The 18,204-nt window shown below is 44.4% G+C and overlaps 2 protein-coding genes and 1 pseudogene across 2 annotated transcripts; 1 reads left to right on the top strand and 2 right to left on the bottom strand.

Moving 5' to 3' along the window:
* Positions 1–272: 272 nt before the first annotated feature.
* Positions 273–7,808, top strand: LOC139423581 (C-signal-like; annotated as a pseudogene).
* A 123-nt stretch (positions 7,809–7,931) lies between these two features.
* LOC139424037 (E3 ubiquitin-protein ligase TRIM35-like) lies at positions 7,932–11,407 on the bottom strand. The gene is made up of 6 exons (XM_071175724.1): positions 10,874–11,407; positions 10,049–10,144; positions 9,377–9,607; positions 9,272–9,294; positions 9,065–9,183; positions 7,932–8,855 (listed from the first exon to the last, which is right to left on the bottom strand). The coding sequence occupies exons 1-6, from the start codon at positions 11,405–11,407 to the stop codon at positions 8,296–8,298; spliced, it is 1,563 nt and encodes a 520-aa protein (XP_071031825.1). The 3' UTR covers positions 7,932–8,295.
* A 1,888-nt stretch (positions 11,408–13,295) lies between these two features.
* LOC139424036 (PDZ domain-containing protein GIPC1-like) lies at positions 13,296–18,204 on the bottom strand. The gene is made up of 7 exons (XM_071175723.1): positions 18,018–18,204; positions 17,122–17,638; positions 16,821–17,006; positions 16,343–16,523; positions 16,003–16,115; positions 15,835–15,916; positions 13,296–15,385 (listed from the first exon to the last, which is right to left on the bottom strand). The coding sequence occupies exons 2-7, from the start codon at positions 17,419–17,421 to the stop codon at positions 15,234–15,236; spliced, it is 1,014 nt and encodes a 337-aa protein (XP_071031824.1). The 5' UTR covers positions 17,422–17,638; positions 18,018–18,204; the 3' UTR covers positions 13,296–15,233.

Below are 18,204 nucleotides of genomic sequence, written 5' to 3'. Positions count from 1 at the left end.
GTTCTATTTCATTTGCAACCATCAGGTATGGTATTAACATCCTTAATTTCCCATACACAACCCCTTCTGCCCATGGCACGCACGCACACGCACACACACACACACACACACATCTCAGCATACCTCATATACACAATCTAATGTGGACTGGGTGTGGTGAGGCTACAGAATAAACACTCAATGAAAATGATTGACGTTATAAAGGGGGTGAGAAGGAAGAGCCCTGAACAGTCACATACTCCAGGTCGAGGCAGAGACTGAAACGAGAAGAAATGGCAGCTAAAGCATGCAGCATCCTGAACCCGGGGGACAACCGAGGCCTGGGTTTGGAGATGGTTAACAGATGGTGGAGTCTCCCTGGCCGGTCCGCCAGTTATTAGCCTGCTGCCGAGACCTAGACGGGCTCAGAGCTGAGGTGAGAGCAGAGCTGCTGCTGCTGGAGCAGAGAGGGGAGATTGGAGTGTTCATTATTCTATGTTTGTTCTTAGGGCAGCTATGTCCTTGAGGGCAGAGCCATGTATTTAGAGAGTTGGGTCGACTTTTAGAATGTTGTATTTTGTTTTAGTTCTAGACATCCAATTACATAGCCTTATTTAAATCAAATCAAATGTTATTGGTCACATACATACAGTATATTTAGCAGATGTTATTGCGGGTGTAGCAAAATGCTTGTGTTTCTATCTCCAACAGTGCAGTAAAATCTAACAATTCACAACAATACACACACATCTAAAAGTAAAAGAATGGAATTAAGAAATATATACATATCAGGATGAGCAATGTCGTAGTGGCATTGACTAAAATACAGTACAATAAAATACAGTATACAGTGGGGCAAAAAAGTATTTATTCAGCCACCAATTGTGCAAGTTCTCCCACTTAAAAATATGAGAGAGGCCTGTAATTTTCATTATAGGTACACTTCAACTATGACAAACAAAATGAGAAAAAAAATCCAGAAAATCACATTGTAGGATTTTTAATTTATTTATTTGCAAATTATGGTGGAAAATAAGTATTTGGTCAATAACAAAAGTTTATCTCAATACTTTGTTATATACCCTTTGTTGGCAATGACAGAGGTCAAACGTTTTCTGTAAGTCTTCACAAGGTTTTCACACACTGTTGCTGGTATTTGGGCCCATTCCTCCATGCAGATCTCCTCTAGAACAGTGATGTTTTGGGGCTGTTGCTGGGCAACACAGACTTTCAACTCCCTCCAAAGATTTTCTATGGGGTTGAGATCTGGAGACTAGCTAGGCCACTCCAGGACCTTGAAATGCTTCTTACGAAGCCACTCCGTTGCCCGGGCGGTGTGTTTGGGATCATTGTCATGCTGAAAGACCCAGCCACGTTTCATCTTCAATGCCCTTGCTGATGGAAGGAGGTTTTCACTCAAAATCTCACGATACATGGCCCCATTCATTCTTTCCTTTACACGGATCAGTCGTCCTGATCCCTTTGCAGAAAAACAGCCCCAAAGCATGTTTCCACCCCATGCTTCACAGTAGGTATGGTGTTCTTTGGATGCAACTCAGCATTCTTTGCCCTCCAAACACGACGAGTTTAGTTTTTACCAAAAAGTTATATTTTGGTTTCATCTGACCATATGACATTCTCCCAATCTTCTTCTGGATCATCCAAATGCTCTCTAGCAAACTTCAGACGGGCCTGGACATGTACTGGCTTAAGCAGGGGGACACGTCTGGCACTGCAGGATTTGAGTCCCTGGCGGCGTAGTGTGTTACTGATGGTAGGCTTTGTTACTTTGGTCCCAGCACTCTGCAGGTCATTCACTTGCTCCCACAGTTGATTTCTTCAAACCAATCTGCTTATCTATTGCAGATTCAGTCTTCCCAGCCTGGTGCAGGTCTACAATTTTGTTTCTGGTGTCCTTTGACAGCTCTTTGGTCTTGGCCATAGTGGAGTTTGGAGTGTGACTGTTTGAGGTTGTGGACAGGTGTCTTTTATACTGATAACAAGTTCAAACAGGTGCCATTAATACAGGTAACGAGTGGAGGACAGGGGAGCCTCTTAAAGAAGAAGTTACAGGTCTGTGAGAGCCAGAAATCTTGCTTGTTTGTAGGTGACCAAAAACTTATTTTCCACCATCATTTGCAAATAAATTCATAAAAAATCCTACAATGTGATTTTCTGGATTTTTTTTCTCATTTTGTCTGTCATAGTTACATAGTTTGTCTGTCATAATTACAGACCTCTCTCATCTTTTTAAGTGGGAGAACTTGCACAATTGGTGGCTGACGAAATACTTTTTTGCCCCACTGTATATATGAGATAAGTAAAGCAGTATGTAAACATTATTAAAGTGACTAGTGTTCCATTATTAAAGTGACCAGTGATTCCATGTCTATGTATATTGGGCAGCAGCCTCTAAGGTGCAGGATTGAGTAACCGGGTGGCTGGTGATGGCTATTTAACAGTCTGATGGCCTTGAGATAGAAGCTGTTGTAAGTCTCTCGGTCCCAGCTTTGATGCACCTGTACTGACCTCTCCTGCTGGATGGTAGCGGGGTGAACAGGCCATGGCTCAGGTGGTTGATGTCCTTGATGATCTTTTCGGCCTTCCTGTGACATCGGCTGCTGTTGTTGTCCTGGAGGGCAGGCAGTATGCCCCCAGTGATATGTTGGGCAGACCGCACCACCATCTGGAGAGCCCTGCGGTTGCGGACGGTGCAGTTGCCGTACCAGGCGGTGATACAGCCCGACAATTATGCATCTTTAAAAGTTTGTGAGGGTCTTAGGGGCCAATATTAATTTCTTCAGCCTCCTGAGGTTGAAGAGGTTCTGTTGCGCTTTCTTCACCACACTGTCTGTGTGGGTGGACCATTTCAGATGGTCAGTGATGTGTATGGCGAGGATCTTGAAGCTGTCCACCTTCTCCACTGCGATCCCATCGATGTGGATATGGGCGTGCTCCCTCTGCTGTTTTGTTGATGTTGAGGGAGAGAGAGAGATTTTTTTCCTGACACCACTCCGCCAGGGCCCTTACCTCCTCCATGTTGGTAATCAGACCTTCTACTGTTGTGTGGTCTGCAAACTTGATGATTGAGTTGGAGGCGTGATTGGCCACGCAGTAATGGGTGAACAGGGAGTACAGGAGGGAGCTGACCACGCATCCTTGTGGGGCCCCTGTGTTGAAGATCAGCGAAGTGAATATTTCCTATCTTCCCCACCTGGGGGCGGCCCGTCAGGAAGTCCAGGACCCAGTGGCACAGGGCGGGGTTCAGACCAGGGCCCCAAGCTTAATGATGAGCTTGGAGGGTACTATGGTATTGAAGGCTGAGCTATAGACATAGCATTCTTAGGTAGGTATTCCTCGTGTCCAGATGGGATAGGGCAGTGTGCAGTGCATGGTGATTATTAAATATTAACCAAATTTTGTTAATAGGGCGCTCACATGGCTGCCTTAGAATGTTGAAATAGTGTCATGTAAATGCATCATAATGCACAAACCTCAATGGCCCAACCCTCTAAATACATGGCTCTGCTTGAAGGCAAACTCCACTGAATAAGGAAAACTCTACTGAGCAAATATAGAAAATAAAGCCTTCCTGGAGATGTATTTTCTGTGTCTAACCAACAATGTGTCCTTTGTGTTTAAGGGTCTGCGAGACCTGGCAAAGAAGCACCCCAATGTCATCACTGTCATCCGTCTTGGTGAGTACTCGCTCTGTACCATTCTTCTGTTTCTTCACGCTCTAGCACTAGGATTATTGAGCCTATTAATGGCACTGTTGTCAATCTCACCAGTCACAGCATGCACTTGTATAGCCTGTACTGTATGAATCACATAGCAGAGTGCCAGGTTACTCTGAGCTGGCCAGCTGGGATGTTAGACTGGATACTGGGGTTGACTAGACCCAGATCTGTTTGTGCTTTCAGGACAATTACTGTTAGGGGTGGCAAGACAGCACAAACAGATCTGGGTTTAGTCTAGCGGTTGACTGACAGACTTTTTCTCCTCTGTGTCTGTCAGACGCCACAGACCCCTGCAGCATTAAGGAGTCAGCCAGGTGGGCAGTCTGGTGGGGAAGGCTGGGCTCAACGTGCTAGTAAACAACACAGGGGTGCTGACTCACGGCACCATGCAGACCACAAGTACCCAGGAAATACAGGCTGCATTCAACACCAACATCCTGGGCCCTATGGACATCACTAAGGTGAGGGCAGAGAGCCAGAAAAACACACATACAGATACGTTTTAGAGGACATTCAAAATGTATTTGTTTTTCCTAATGTCTGCAACCAAAAAGTGCAGAATACTGAAGAATGATTCATCATTTTGTTTTCTCTGTCTCCCTCGCTGTCCCTGTCACCCTCATAAGGAGTTTATGCTCTATCTGCAGTCAGCAGCCACAGCCAGTGGGAAACCAGGAATGTCCTGCAGTAAGCCAGCTGTGGTCAGCATTTCCAGCATGGTGGCCTCCATGGCAACCATCAAGGAGATGTGTTCTTTCTTCCCTATGGCATCAGCAAAGTAAATAGACCTCTGTTACCCTGCCTGTCATAACACATCCTCTCCCATCACATTTAATTCCCTGTCAGGTTAGCCCAGCCATGTCAGTGGAGGCTGGTGTCAATTTAAATCGGCGGACGGGCTCTTTGTAATGGCTGGAATGGAATACATGTCATGTCTGATGAGTTTGACCTTTTCATTCATTCCGTAGTCATGGCTCTACATCCAATCTATTGTCCTGTATCTTCTCCTCTTTAATAGCCTCCCTCCCTTCTCTCTTCCTGCTCCTCCTTTCCTCTCCTCTCAGGCTGGTCTGAACATGCTGACGCTCTGCGCTACAGAGGAGTTCAGGAAGGATGAGATCCTGTTTGCGGTCCTGCACCCGGGCTGGGTCCGCACTGACATGGGTGGAGAAGGGGTGAGTCTGACTGGCAGGGCAGAGAAGGGGTGAGTCTGACTGGCAGGGCGGAGAAGGGGTGAGTCTGACTGGCAGGGCGGAGAAGGGGTGAGTCTGACTGGCAGGGCGGAGAAGGGGTGAGTCTGACTGGCAGGGCGGAGAAGGGGTGAGTCTGACTGGCAGGGCGGAGAAGGGGTGAGTCTGACTGGCAGGGCGGAGAAGGGGTGAGTCTGACTGGCAGGGCGGAGAAGGGGTGAGTCTGACTGGCAGGGCGGAGAAGGGGTGAGTCTGACTGGCAGAGCGGAGAAGGGGTGAGTCTAACTGGCAGGGCGGAGAAGGGGTGAGTCTAACTGGCAGGGTGGAGAAGAGGTGAGTCTGACTGGCAGGGTGCTTCTATTGAGTGCATTAACCTCAGGGTGGGAAAGGATGTAATGAACTATGTTTAAGCACCTTAGAGCAGTGTTGTCCCAGTAGTCCATCAGGAGCAGGAGTCAGAACCCAATAGTGGGTCGTGGCATAAGCCTACAACTGGGCTTTTGGTCTGATGTTCTGTTTTGATTATCTGGTGGGGTCAAGACAAAATTTGAAAGGCTTTGATTAGTCATGGCCCAATAAAAGTCTAATACCACAGAGGCCGACCATGTACAGTGGGGAGAACAAGTATTTGTTACACTGCCGATTTTGCAGGTTTTCCTACTTAAAAAGCATGTAGAGGTCTATAATTTTTAGCATAGGTACACTTGAACTGTGAGAGACGGAATCTAAAACCCAGAAAATCACATTGTATGATTTTTAAGTAATTAATTTGCATTTTATTGCATGACATAAGTATTTGATCATCTACCAACCAGTAAGAATTCTGGCTCTCACAGACCTGTTAGTTTTTCTTTAAGAAGCCCTCCTGTTCTCCACTCATTACCTGTATTAACTGCACCTGTTTGAACTCTTTACCTGTATAAAAGACACCTGTCCACACACTCAATCAAACAGACTCCAACCTCTCCACAATGGCCAAGACCAGAGCGTGTGTAAGGACATCAGAGATAAAATTGTAGACCTGCACAAGGCTGGGATGGGCTACAGGACAATAGGCAAGCAGCTTGGTGAGAAGGCAACAACTGTTGGCGCAATTATTAGAAAATGGAAGAAGTTCAAGATGACGGTCAATCACCCTCAGTCTGGGGCTCCATGCAAGATCTCACCTCGTGGGGCATCAATGATCATGAGGAAGGTGAGGGATCAGCCCAGAACTACACGGCAGGACCTGGTCAATGACCTGAAGAGAGCTGGGACCACAGTCTCAAAGAAAACCATTAGTAACACACTACGCCGTCATGGATTAAAATCCTGCAGTGCACGCAAGGTCCTTGTTACGAATCCCTTTTTGGCCCGACAGTCTAGGGGGGATGGTAATGAGACGCGTAACATAACTCATGTAAATTATAATTGTGACAAAGTAAAAGTGTGAACGTAATAACCAGGACAACTGAAATAATACCGTCAAACTCAGGGTTTATTGTAAAACACACGGTAATGGGGGGGGGAGCAGGAAAAGGGGCTGAGCTGGACCCAAGGAAAGAAACAAATATGCAAAAACACCCCTAAGCTAGACTAGCCTATTTCAACAACAGCTAACTAACTAACCAAAAATACAGTGGGTGGTCCACCCAGTTCTAACTAGTGTTTTTAACAAAGTTTACCTACGGGTAGTGTATGCCCATGGGCGACTTGTCTTGGTTTCCCCTTTTCCCACCAGCAAACACCATAAGCAAAAACAATACTCACAGGAGATGACAAAGTGATATGGAGGTGCTCAAACAAAAGAGAGGTTAATACGCAAAGAGAGAGATCTACATACATGGCATTTACAAAGAGATTGAGCTACTGAAATCTATAAAGAATAGAGATCTACCAACATGGCATTACAAAGAGATTGTGCTCTAGAGCAAACAAATGATAGGGTTTTTAAACCAAGGGAAAGGAACTGTGATAGGGTAGGAAACAGGAGGAGGTGTGTCTTCTGATTGATGGGTTGATTGTTGACTGATTGGGGAGTAATGATTTTCACCTGTGAGGGGAGAAGGAGAGAAAATAAACACACACAGGATACACACAGACACAGGATACCTGTATCCGTAACAGTCCTACTCAAGCCAGCGCATGTCCAGGCCCAAATTTGCCAATGACCATCTGGATGATCCAGGGGAGGAATGGGAGAAGGTCATGTGGTCTGATGAGACAAAAATAGAGCTTTGTGGTCTAAACTCCACTCGCCGTGTTTTGAGGAAGAAGGATGAGTACAACCCCAAGAACACCATTCCAACCGTGAAGCATGGAGGTGGAAACATAATTATTTGGGGATGCTTTTCTGCAAAGGGGACAGAACGACTGCACCGTATTGAGGGGAGGATGGATGGGGCCATGTATCGCGAGATCTTGGCCAACAACCTCCTTCCCTCAGTAAGAGCATTGAAGATGGGTTGTGGCTGGGTCTTCCAGCATGACAATGACCCGAAACACACAGCCAAGGCAACATATGATCTCTGTAATTGCAAACAAAGGTTTCTGTACCAAATTTTAAGTTCTGCTTTTCTGATGTATCAAATACTTATGTCATGCAATAAAATGCTAATTACTTACTAAAAAAATCATACAATGTGATTTTCTGGATTTTTGTTTTAGATTCCGTCTCTCACAGTTCAAGTGTACCTATGATAAAAATTACAGACCTCTACATGCTTTATAAGTGGGAAAACCTGCAAAATCGGCAGTGTATCAAATACTTGTTCTCCCCACTGTATGTGTTTACTATGACCACCAAGGGGCGATCGATGCTCCAGAGAGTGTGGAAGGACTCCTGAGCGTGATGGACTCCCTTACTGAGAAACGGACTGGGGTCTTCCTGGACTATGAGGGAAAAGTCATGCCCTGGTAAACTCACTGGATTGTACTGAATACTGGAGAACTCTGAACACAATCTTTTATAAACATTCTATAAACCTTCTATAAATATGCATCAAATAAACATGAGTAAAATCAAGTGGTATCCCCCCCCAAAGTTTATTCAATTGAGAAGAAAAAAAAATACGTGTTTGGGCATTTATATACAGGAATTGTAATATTCATTGTGTGGTATTGAATATCTTCATTCATCTCACACGTGCTCTTTACTACACATTCCACAACATGGCAAAAAGCCCTTGTCAAATGGAGTCTTTCAGTAATAATCAGGATCTAATTTCTTCTATCGATAAAGTCAAAAGGCAATCAAAAAAATCTCTAAAAGATCTTACAAAATGTTTTCCACACACACCGTGCCAAACATTTCACTACGCCATTACCTATGTGTCTTGAGGCTGGATATGTGCTTTGGATGTACAGCTACCACTCTCTTTGAATGGTGCCGTCAGAACCCCTCCTCATCACCAGGTGGCACTGTTCCACACAGCCACTTTGACCGGGCAGATCTTCAGCGGGCCGGGGTTGTTGCCGTTGATGTTGGCTCCGGGGCAGAAGAAGGGGAACATCCTCTCAGTGAAGAAATCATTGAAGGTGTAGATGGACATCATATTAACAGGGTTGGAGAAGGTCACCTCCCCAGACTCGTAGTCCAGCTGCACCCTGACCCTCTTCAGCTCCCCTTTCAGTTTGAGAGGGGTGCGTGGCCGGGTCACGGCCATATACTCACCCTCGCAGTGGGAGATCATCCACAAGCCACCCTCAGGGCAGCCTGAGATCCGTCCCTTCCTGTTAATGGACTCCTTGACCACACCCAGCATCCAGTCGTCCTTGTCCCCCACCTCTACCTCCCAGGCGTGGCAGCCGGTGGTGAAGCCCTCAGAGCCCAGGACGAACACGAAGTGGTCAAAACGCTCTGGGTTGTCTGGGAGCACCTGCACATGACCACTGTTGGTCACACTGGTCAGGTCCTTGTTCAGAGAGAGCCAGGAGTAGGCTGTGTTAGGATCCAGAGTCACAGGAGCTGGGAGATGGAGAAAAGGGCTTTAGTGATGGAAACAGTTTTAGAAAATATTTACAAGTTGTGGTTCTAGTAAGAAATTAATTAGCGTACATCTATACGAGTTAGTAGAAGTTCACTAGAACGTTAGTTAATGCAGTTATAGCTAGCTAGACACCCAACAAGCCAAAGACTGGAACATAAACAGACAACTGTAGTCTTGCTATACATACTGTACTCCACCAGCCCCACCATCTTCTCCCAGACCTTGTACTTGAGGGAGCTGACATGCTTCGCCACGTTGATCATAGCACCTGAGATCTCCTCTGGACCCTTCTGAGGTATCACAGCTCTACAACAATATAACAGCCACTTAGTTCTAGTTGGAGTTTGGTACATTACATTATAAGGGTATTAGGTACTCAAGTCAAAACACTTACCTCTTCTTTGTGTTTCTGTAGTTCTGAAAATGGAACAAGACACATGTTTTGTAATTGTTTGTACTGTTAATACTGCTGGTTTATAAAAGGTCCTATTCTTCTTACCTGGAGGAAAAGAGCATCACTGGAAGCTATGTCATTATCAATAGCGATGATGGCATGAGAGAGGGTGAGGATGTCTGCCGTGATGCCCTCTGCCTTCTTCCTCACCAGATGTCTCTTCTGCTCATCTTCCTCCTGTAGAATAGCTATCCTGGCTTCCTCCTCATTCTGAAGGAACTGCCTGAGCTGCTCAAACTCCTCTCTGATGTGATTCTCTGTCTGCTGGGTCTGGCTCTGGACAAACGGGTCATAGGAGAGATACAATCTTATATATAACTCTAGAACAGTGGCACACAATTGCAGACATTTGTCAAAATGTTGTTTTGGTAGGCAAGCCATTGACAACAAAGTCTCTTACAACCTAGACATGTCTGATTTCTGTGATAAACTCAATCAATTTAAAATAACTTTATTATCCCTCAAGGGGAAATTGCTTGGTCAAACACCAGGCACTTGTACTGCTTGCTCAAATACAAGGCACAAAGCATATTGACTGCTTTGTCCACATGAGGATATACTGTACACAAGTTATAAGACCATATTTTCAAGGATTTGTTTTTTCAAAGGCATTCCTCCAACTGTTTACAGACTAACAGTGTGTGAGCTAAACATCAGTCAGTGTTGTGTTGGGATCTGCAGATATCCCACGGTTTCAGACGCCCTGTCTGTTGATACCTTGATGTGCACAGTTGTGTCATCACACTCCTGCTTGGCTTCATAGAGGCCACGGAGGCTCTTCTTCAGAGGGATCAATTCTTTCTTCATTTCTTCCTGAGGGAGGGAGCGGAGGGGGAGAGAGAGGGGGAGGGGGAGAACGTTTTACGAGATATAAGAGCGTCTGGTAAATTAGCTCAAGCAAATCTAGCCATGTAAACACGAACGTCAACGGCAGAGCGTAAGCTCATCTGAGGTCGTGCATAGGCTGCTGTTTAACCGTAATCAGGATATTTTGGTGATGTTTTTTTGGTGACACCATATTCTATGGTTTTTGGAGTACCGTCTGCAACTGCACACAGACGTTTACAATAGAAAAGTTTATTCTGAATCGAGAATTAAAAAGTATCACCAGGTAAGGGTTAGGTGAAAAATTGCTGCCAGTGCTTTGATCTAGCATACGGTGTAACCGTGTAAGGAAGCATTCACGTATCACCTTACAATGTGTAGTTTTCTTAGTTTTTTTTATCCAACTAGTAGATACAGTATCAATGGCTCTGGCTCCCTTTCGAAATGTCACTGTTGTGAAATGTGGCACATCAATAACAATCATGTTTTACAATAGTTGTGTTTGATTGCTGACTGTACTGCTTCAAGTGTTATACTGGTGCTAAAACAAGCTGGATTAAGAATACATTTTCAAGGTAATATGATCAATATAAAGTAGTATATCTGAATAAAAACTGTGAAATTAAAAGATTCTGACAGAATACAATATTTGCAACACCATAAAAGAGGGTTACACAGCCATCCAAAACTGAATGATACGAGACAAGCCATTCTAACCTTGAGCTCCTGGGCCCCCTCCTCCAGTGGGATTACACAGTGGCCCTGGTGCCTCTTAGACGTGTGACACACACAGCAGAGCACCTCGGCATCGTCCTGGCAGAACAGCTTCAGCACCTCCCCGTGTGTGTGGCACTTCGCCTCAGACTTCACTGGGACGCCCCCTCTGTCTGGCCCCCCGCCCGCCTCGCCCTGGCTCCTCTGCTCCCTGAAGAAGGTATCGGCCACGTTCTTCAGAGCCAGGCTCACTGTGGGCTCCGTCAGGGAACACTTCCTGCGGCACACGGGACACTCGCGCCTCGCCTTCTTCTGGTTCCAGAACTGCTGCAGGCAGGCCCGGCAGAAGCTGTGGGTGCACTTGAGCACCACAGGGTCCCTGAAGATCTCGCAGCACACAGAGCAGGTTAGCTCATCCTCCAGCATGGAGCCCGAGTGAGAGGACATGGCCCTGGGCCGCAGAGCCATGACCACCTTGGGGCTCTGTAAGAACGAAGGTTTCCCAGGCTGGGAGGAAGCCCGTGGGCGCAGCGCCATGACTGGCTCCTGCACTGTAGCTAGAGACTACTGTGGTGTATTCCCTTTTCAGTAGAGGAAATATCTTTCAGCAGTGCTGTAGCATCTACTCTTTCCTGAGGCTCTCTACCAGCTCTCTCACATCCAGGAACAGACACTGGACTGACAGCTAAGGACACACAACATAGTAAATGAGGGACATGAGATCACATCCTATGGGTGACCTGGACTTGTAGAACAGGTCCTGCTCCGCCCCCCAAGGGAAAAATGTCTTTAAAAGCCAAATCACGTCCCCTGGCCTCCTACCTACTGTACCTGCCCACAACAGGATTCTAAGAAACTAGTCCTTAGTTATTATGCCTAGCCCAACTGACCTCCCAGTCAGTCAGTCTGCCTGTTTCTGAGAAACGAGAGGCATAGGAATAGGATAGGAAACCTACAAATGTTAAACATGTAATGTAAATGTTTATCAGCACAGCATTATGACAGCATTTTCTAAACTGCAGAGGGGGTTCTTGCTATTATTTTGTAGGTTTCCTATACCATATTGTCATGTGTGGGTAAAGCCTGGGAGTAGGGTTAGGAGTGCTCTGACTGGACACAAATTGGTTGAATCAACTTTGTTCCAACGTAATTTGTCAGCGTATTGTGACGTGGAATCTACATTGGATTTGAAAAAAGTAATCAAAGTAAATTGTTGTTTTGAGGGTGAAATTTCAACCACAGGATTGTGTCAACATTGTAACATATTTTTTACATAGACAAATCTTCCCACTGGGCACAGATGTCAATTCAACATCTATTCCACGTGGGTTCACTGTAATTTCATTGAAATGACATGGAAACAACGTTGAGATGATAACTAAACCAAAAATCGGACATTGTTTTTCCATTGGAATTTGGTTGTGCTTTTAGATGGTTGAAAGCATAGTGATAACGCACTAGGAATTCAACAAACTTCTGGCTGTCTTTGAGTGGGTGAATAAAGGTTGAAATCACATTGATCAACCAAATTTCAACGTTGAAATGACGTGCTGTGTCCAGTGAACTGTATGCAGTAAACATGGTTGTTTTGGGGATTCAGACCGCTAAAGGTTGACCATGGCAAAAACTTCCAGAACGTGGGATGCTGAGCCGAGCTTTTAGAGGCTGTATATATTCCATCCCAGGACTAAGATTAGTATCAGTACAATTACAAATTAAATCTTAGACGTGACTTTCAAACATTGATACGCCATATCAAATTCCCATTGTGTATTGCATTCCCAAACTGTCCTACTATTGAGGGCTGAAGGGAGTGATTAGGTTCTTTATCCCTTTACACTTGTGTGTATAAGGTAGTAGTTTTGGAGTTGTTAGGTTAGATTACTCGTTGGTTATTACTGCATTGTCGGAACTAGAAGCACAAGCATTTCGCTACACTCGCATTAACATCTGCTAACCATGTGTACGTGAAAAATACGTTTGATTTGAGATGCATGGATTTTTTGAGGTGAGAACGGGACCTGATTACACACCTATAAACACACAGCACTCCAGGGGGTGATGTGTTTGTCTCTCTAAGAAGAACATGTTTCCATTCGCAGGTGAACACCAACTCAGCCAGCCTGTGCAAAATATCAGCTTGACTACGACCTGACGTTAGTTCATTTTCTTGCCCCACTAAGGAAAATGACAAAATATACTTTAAAAAAAATATGATTTTGCACTTTTTTCTGCTAAACAATCTGACATAATATAGTAATATGAATTACATCTAGGGAAATATTTCCTGTTGAAGAGTCCAAGGCAACATTTGTGTATTCAACTGAGGGAAAGACATGGAAAACATCTTATTTCATCATCTTCCTCATTATTATTGCCATTATAAATCAGACATTGTAATAGAAAGCCATACCAAAACATCTTATTTCATCATCTTCCTCATTATTATTGCCATTATAAATCAGACATTGTAATAGAAAGCCATACCAAAACATCTTATTTCATCATCTTCCTCATTATTATTGCCATTATAAATCAGACATTGTAATAGAAAGCCATACCAAAACAATGTCCTCAGTATTCCAGTGCCTATTATCACTATTTTATGACAGTAACCATCTAGATATACTTCAACAGCATTGAAAGACAGAAAAACAACCAAACAATTTACTACAAAAATATTGTGCGAGATAGACTATGGAAAAGATAAAACCCCAAAAAGTTACAAAACAAAATATTTTCTATGTTGAGTAATTATTTTCTATATCTTGGAACTTTGACCCATATTGCATGTTGTTTTATTCATCTATAAAGAAGTCACTAAAAGCCAGATGACTTGGCAGAAAGTAGTTTGGTTTGATAATGACATCATTCTGTTCCTACGGTAGTGTCCAGGTTCTTTCCTAAAGTAACAGTGTTGGACTTGGTCCTTCATTTCATTGCAGAATTGCATAATGGTGCATTTTCCTTTCATTACTTGACCGCTCCATGACTTATGTGCATAACTATTTGGCTCCTTCATGTTGAGACTGTCTGGTCCCTAAAAAATGCAGTCTATTGGAAATGCCAATTCTTTTGGCATGGATATCAGTTTTCATTTTTACCACCAACTCAATTAAAACAAAGGAAATTCCTCATCAGTTACACAACGCCTTTTCATTTAAAACACCACTCCTTTAAAAAAATCCTGCAAAAACATTTCTTAAAAAATAGAAAAGTGAAAGGCTCACACAGTCTACCAATAAGTCAATAGTTTTTTTTAAACTTTTTTTTTTAACATGTATTTCAAATTCTTCAGTATTCTTGTAATACTGTAATATAACACTGCTTTTCTTAATACTGGAGTTTCCCTGGCAAATGGGACCATTTAAGTATTAACCAGACTATCTTTGTTAACAGACTGAGATGTGCTACAAGTGCAGCTTGTTTCTATACCTTATTCACTTCAGAAAAACTGATAGTGATTGTAGTTTGAACCATAGAAAAAGCTGCAGCTAATTTTGTAGTGACAGTCTACGCATTGTGAACCTTCAGCAGCCAAAACACTCCTTCAATAGTGACACTCAACAGCACATAAAACCAAAAGAACTCACAACGAGGAGACAAACAATAATAGCACGGGCTAATAAGATGTTTTTTCTGACCATGCGATTTGACCAGGACATTCTGGGCATGAGCCTCTCAATACGCCTCTCTCTGAACAACACCGCACAGAACACAAATACTGTAGTCCAGTTCTATGCACCAGTGCTATGTAGTGAGTGACTGCTCCAGTGAAGTACAATGCACTTTTCTTATATTTTCTACAGGGCAGTGCAAGACAGTGCAAAGTGTGGGGGGGTGGGGAGGTCACAGTTTGTTTGAACTCAAACTTCAAAAGGGTAGGTGCATGTAAGCCGTGGTCCCTTCTCCCACTTGTTGTTCTCGGGATTGTTCCTCAGAGGACTAGTGGAACAAAGACCTGGGCGTTAACATGTGACGTGTTCAAGGTCAGGAGGTGTGTCCACAACCACAAGACCTGGAAGAAAATTGAAAAGCACTTGTTGTTTGAACACAATAACCTCCACGTATTGCACTCAATAGTCTGAGTCTGATGAAAGTATTTTCAGCCTGATCGAGTGATCAGAGCTAGTGATCAGAGTCCTCTATCCTCTCCCATACACTATCCTCTATCCTCCCAAAGAGTCTCCCCCAAAAGTATCCCAACAAGAGTAGTAAACTCCACGTAAAAAATAATAAGTACACAGAAAACAATAAGTAAATCACATGATGGTAGTGTGGTGTTTCCTAGTAGTTCTGTTTGTTGCAGGTTGGTGCCTCAGCATTCAAAACCACACACAGGTTGGTCCCCTGCTCCCCCCGGTTACAGCCGGCCGACCTTGGCGTCCCCGATGGCACCCCAGACGTCAAAAACAAATTCATCCGGGAAGGCGAAGTCACCAAGAGTCTCGTCCAACGCCTCGGCAAACTCATCTGGGTTCTTTTTGTCCTTCCCCAGCTCCACCATTGTAGCAGCTGACAGTGAGGGAGAGGGGTCAACCACAGCACAACAAAGTAATAGGAAGTTAAATAGTTAACCAAATAGCTACCAAGACTATTTACATTGACCCTTTTTGCACAAACTTTGCCTCATCACATACATTTATTATTTGTCACTTTATTCCTAGTCAAATGTACACATCTACCTCGTACCCTGCACATCGACTCAGTACTGGTACCCTGTGTATATTGCCAAGTTATAGTTACTCATTGTGTATCTATTATTACATGTTTTACTTTTCTATCTCTCTGCATTGTTGGGAAGGGTCCGTGAGTAAGCATTTCACCGTTAGTCTACACCTGTTGCTTACAGCATGTAACAAATAAGATTTGATTTGAAGTGGCAACACACAAGTCACCACTTTGCTAACAGGAGCTGCATGTGTGAATCACACTCACACGTATACACACACCGTCTCCCTTACCCAGCTCACTATCTCTGATGCCCATGTAACTCTCCAGGAGGTCATCCACTTTCTCTATGGCCTTCTCCTCAAATGCAGAGGGCTGTCAAACAAATACAACAAACATAGTCATGACCTGAAACCATGTTAACCTTATTAAAGGTAATAGAAGAACCAACACACACTCACCAGCTCCTCCACCGTGGCTGGGCCTTTGGAGCGTAAACGCAGGGTGCCCTTCCCTGTCCCCAGCTGGGTTCCTGAGCCAGCCCGGGCCCCTCCTGACCTCTGGCTGATCATGTCTACAGGTAAGGGAGACAACATAACATGTCAAAGGAGCATCAGGTTTCTAACCTCCTAATTCTATATCTAGCTAGTCAATGATAATATAAGAGCAATTAGTAAAAGGCATTACAAAGTTTGATAAGTGCTGACTCATTCCTAAATATAATCTGTCACACCATAATATGATTCATAATTACTGTGTCAGCACACACAATCTCTCATACACACACATACACAAACCCACCAAAGGCTTTCAAGGGCTCCACCATCTTGAGAACAAAGTCCTTCCCCTTGGGCAGCTCCTTGAGCATCTTGGCCACCTCGTAGTGTCGACAGCCAATGAGACTGTGGCCGTTGATGGACTCAATCATGTCTCCCACGTTGATGACCTGAATCTGATGGACCACGCTACCCTCTCTTATTCTCTGGAAGGGACAGGATGAGACAAAGTAAAAATCCACCATTTCACACAATCAGACAATTTGGCAGTGGGCAACATAAACAACTCTATAATGTGCATAGGCAACTAACTAACAACTGACTATTCAGTCTACTGTACATTCCACACTGTTGCTGCAATTGAGGCTCTGCGTTTCAAACGCTCCCATTTTGTTCTATTTTTAGTCCTCTGTGTGTGATGCTAATGCATTTCCTTCCACTGCCAGACCTATCAGAGGTGTCAGACACAGACGACTGATTTCCTAGCCAGTAACCATGCCCACCTTGATGAAGGCGTATCCAGCTCCATTATCAGTGATGGTCAACCCCAGGGCGTCCTCCCCCTTGAACACCTCCACCTCCTTCCTCTGGCCTTTGATATGGGCAAAAATAAAGTCCTCCAGCCCAATCTGACCCCCCAGTAACTTGTCCATGTCCACCTTGTGAGTGTTCAGAGTGCAGAACATCACCTGAAGAGTTAGAAAGTGAGTCAGTAAAGGGATAAACTGAAGCAGATCTCTCTCTCTCTCTCACACACACACACACACACACACACACACACACGTCAGTCGTCATATTGTTCACCTCTGGTGGTGCGATCCCAAAGGCCTCTCCGATCTTGGTGTAGAGCTCTCGCACGTTGCTGAAGCCCTCGATGCGTCCCGTGGGGCTACCGTGTGCTAGCTGGGTGTGGAAGATCAGACGAGGTCTCAGGCTGGTGGGTGGGGGTGGCAGACCCTCCTGGGTAGTACCCTCCCCGAGCCCCACACCACCTCCATCCAGGCCGTCCATTCCTGGGACATTAAGGCCCGCTCGGATCGGCTCTGCTTCCTCGTTCTCCACTAGTGGAGATGCTTTCTTCCTTCTACCCAATCCAAGAGGCATTTTTATCCTTCTGTCTGTCTGTGGAAGTGAACAGATGCTGCTTTGGTAGGTAACCAAAAGATCCTGTCCAGCATAGGACTCTCTCTCTCTCAAATCTTCTTCCACCTGATGATTCACCAGTGAACCACAGCTATCTCTTGGTGGTGGTCGTTGTAGCTAGCTACTGCTGTTGTTGGGACAACTTCAACTGTATGGCAACTAGACATTCAGAGTGCATCTGTGAACAGATTGTGACAGGTTAGTTAAACATTACTACCAAACCCCATCGCTGGTGCGTCACATCACAATACACTGGAAGATAGCTTTCAAAAACGAGTACCAAACCGCCCAGGAGCTAACTTGCCAGCTAGCTAGCTCACCCTTAAAACACTTCTTCTGCCTACTTGTCTTGCCATCAAGTTACATGGCATTAGATAAGATGATAAACATCTAAACTTGAATCAGAGATTTCACTTAATTTGACACACCTATTTTTTTTTAAACAGATTGCCAGCTAGGTAGCTAACTTGTTAGCTAGTTAGCTTGTTGGCTAACACAATATTAGCTTCTAGCTAGCTGAGAATGAAGGAATATAGCAGTCAAGGTAAGCATCTTACTAGAGTTTTAGCTAACTCGCTGTACGAGATGATTGATTCAAGCCAGACGTGGAATGGAACATCAAAACACTAGGTTACTTCTTGATCCAAAGGTTGTGAAAGTAAAGTTACATCGCATTTGAATCGCTAGTCTTGTGAGATACTAGCTAACAAGAAAATGAGAGGAAAGGATGATCTGATGGTATGT

The sequence above is a fragment of the Oncorhynchus clarkii genome, chromosome 13 (assembly GCF_045791955.1).
Source record: "Oncorhynchus clarkii lewisi isolate Uvic-CL-2024 chromosome 13, UVic_Ocla_1.0, whole genome shotgun sequence".
NCBI classification, from domain to species: Eukaryota; Metazoa; Chordata; class Actinopteri; order Salmoniformes; family Salmonidae; genus Oncorhynchus; species Oncorhynchus clarkii.
Note: the sequence above shows the minus strand (reverse complement) of the source record. Positions and strands in the feature narration are given on the sequence as shown.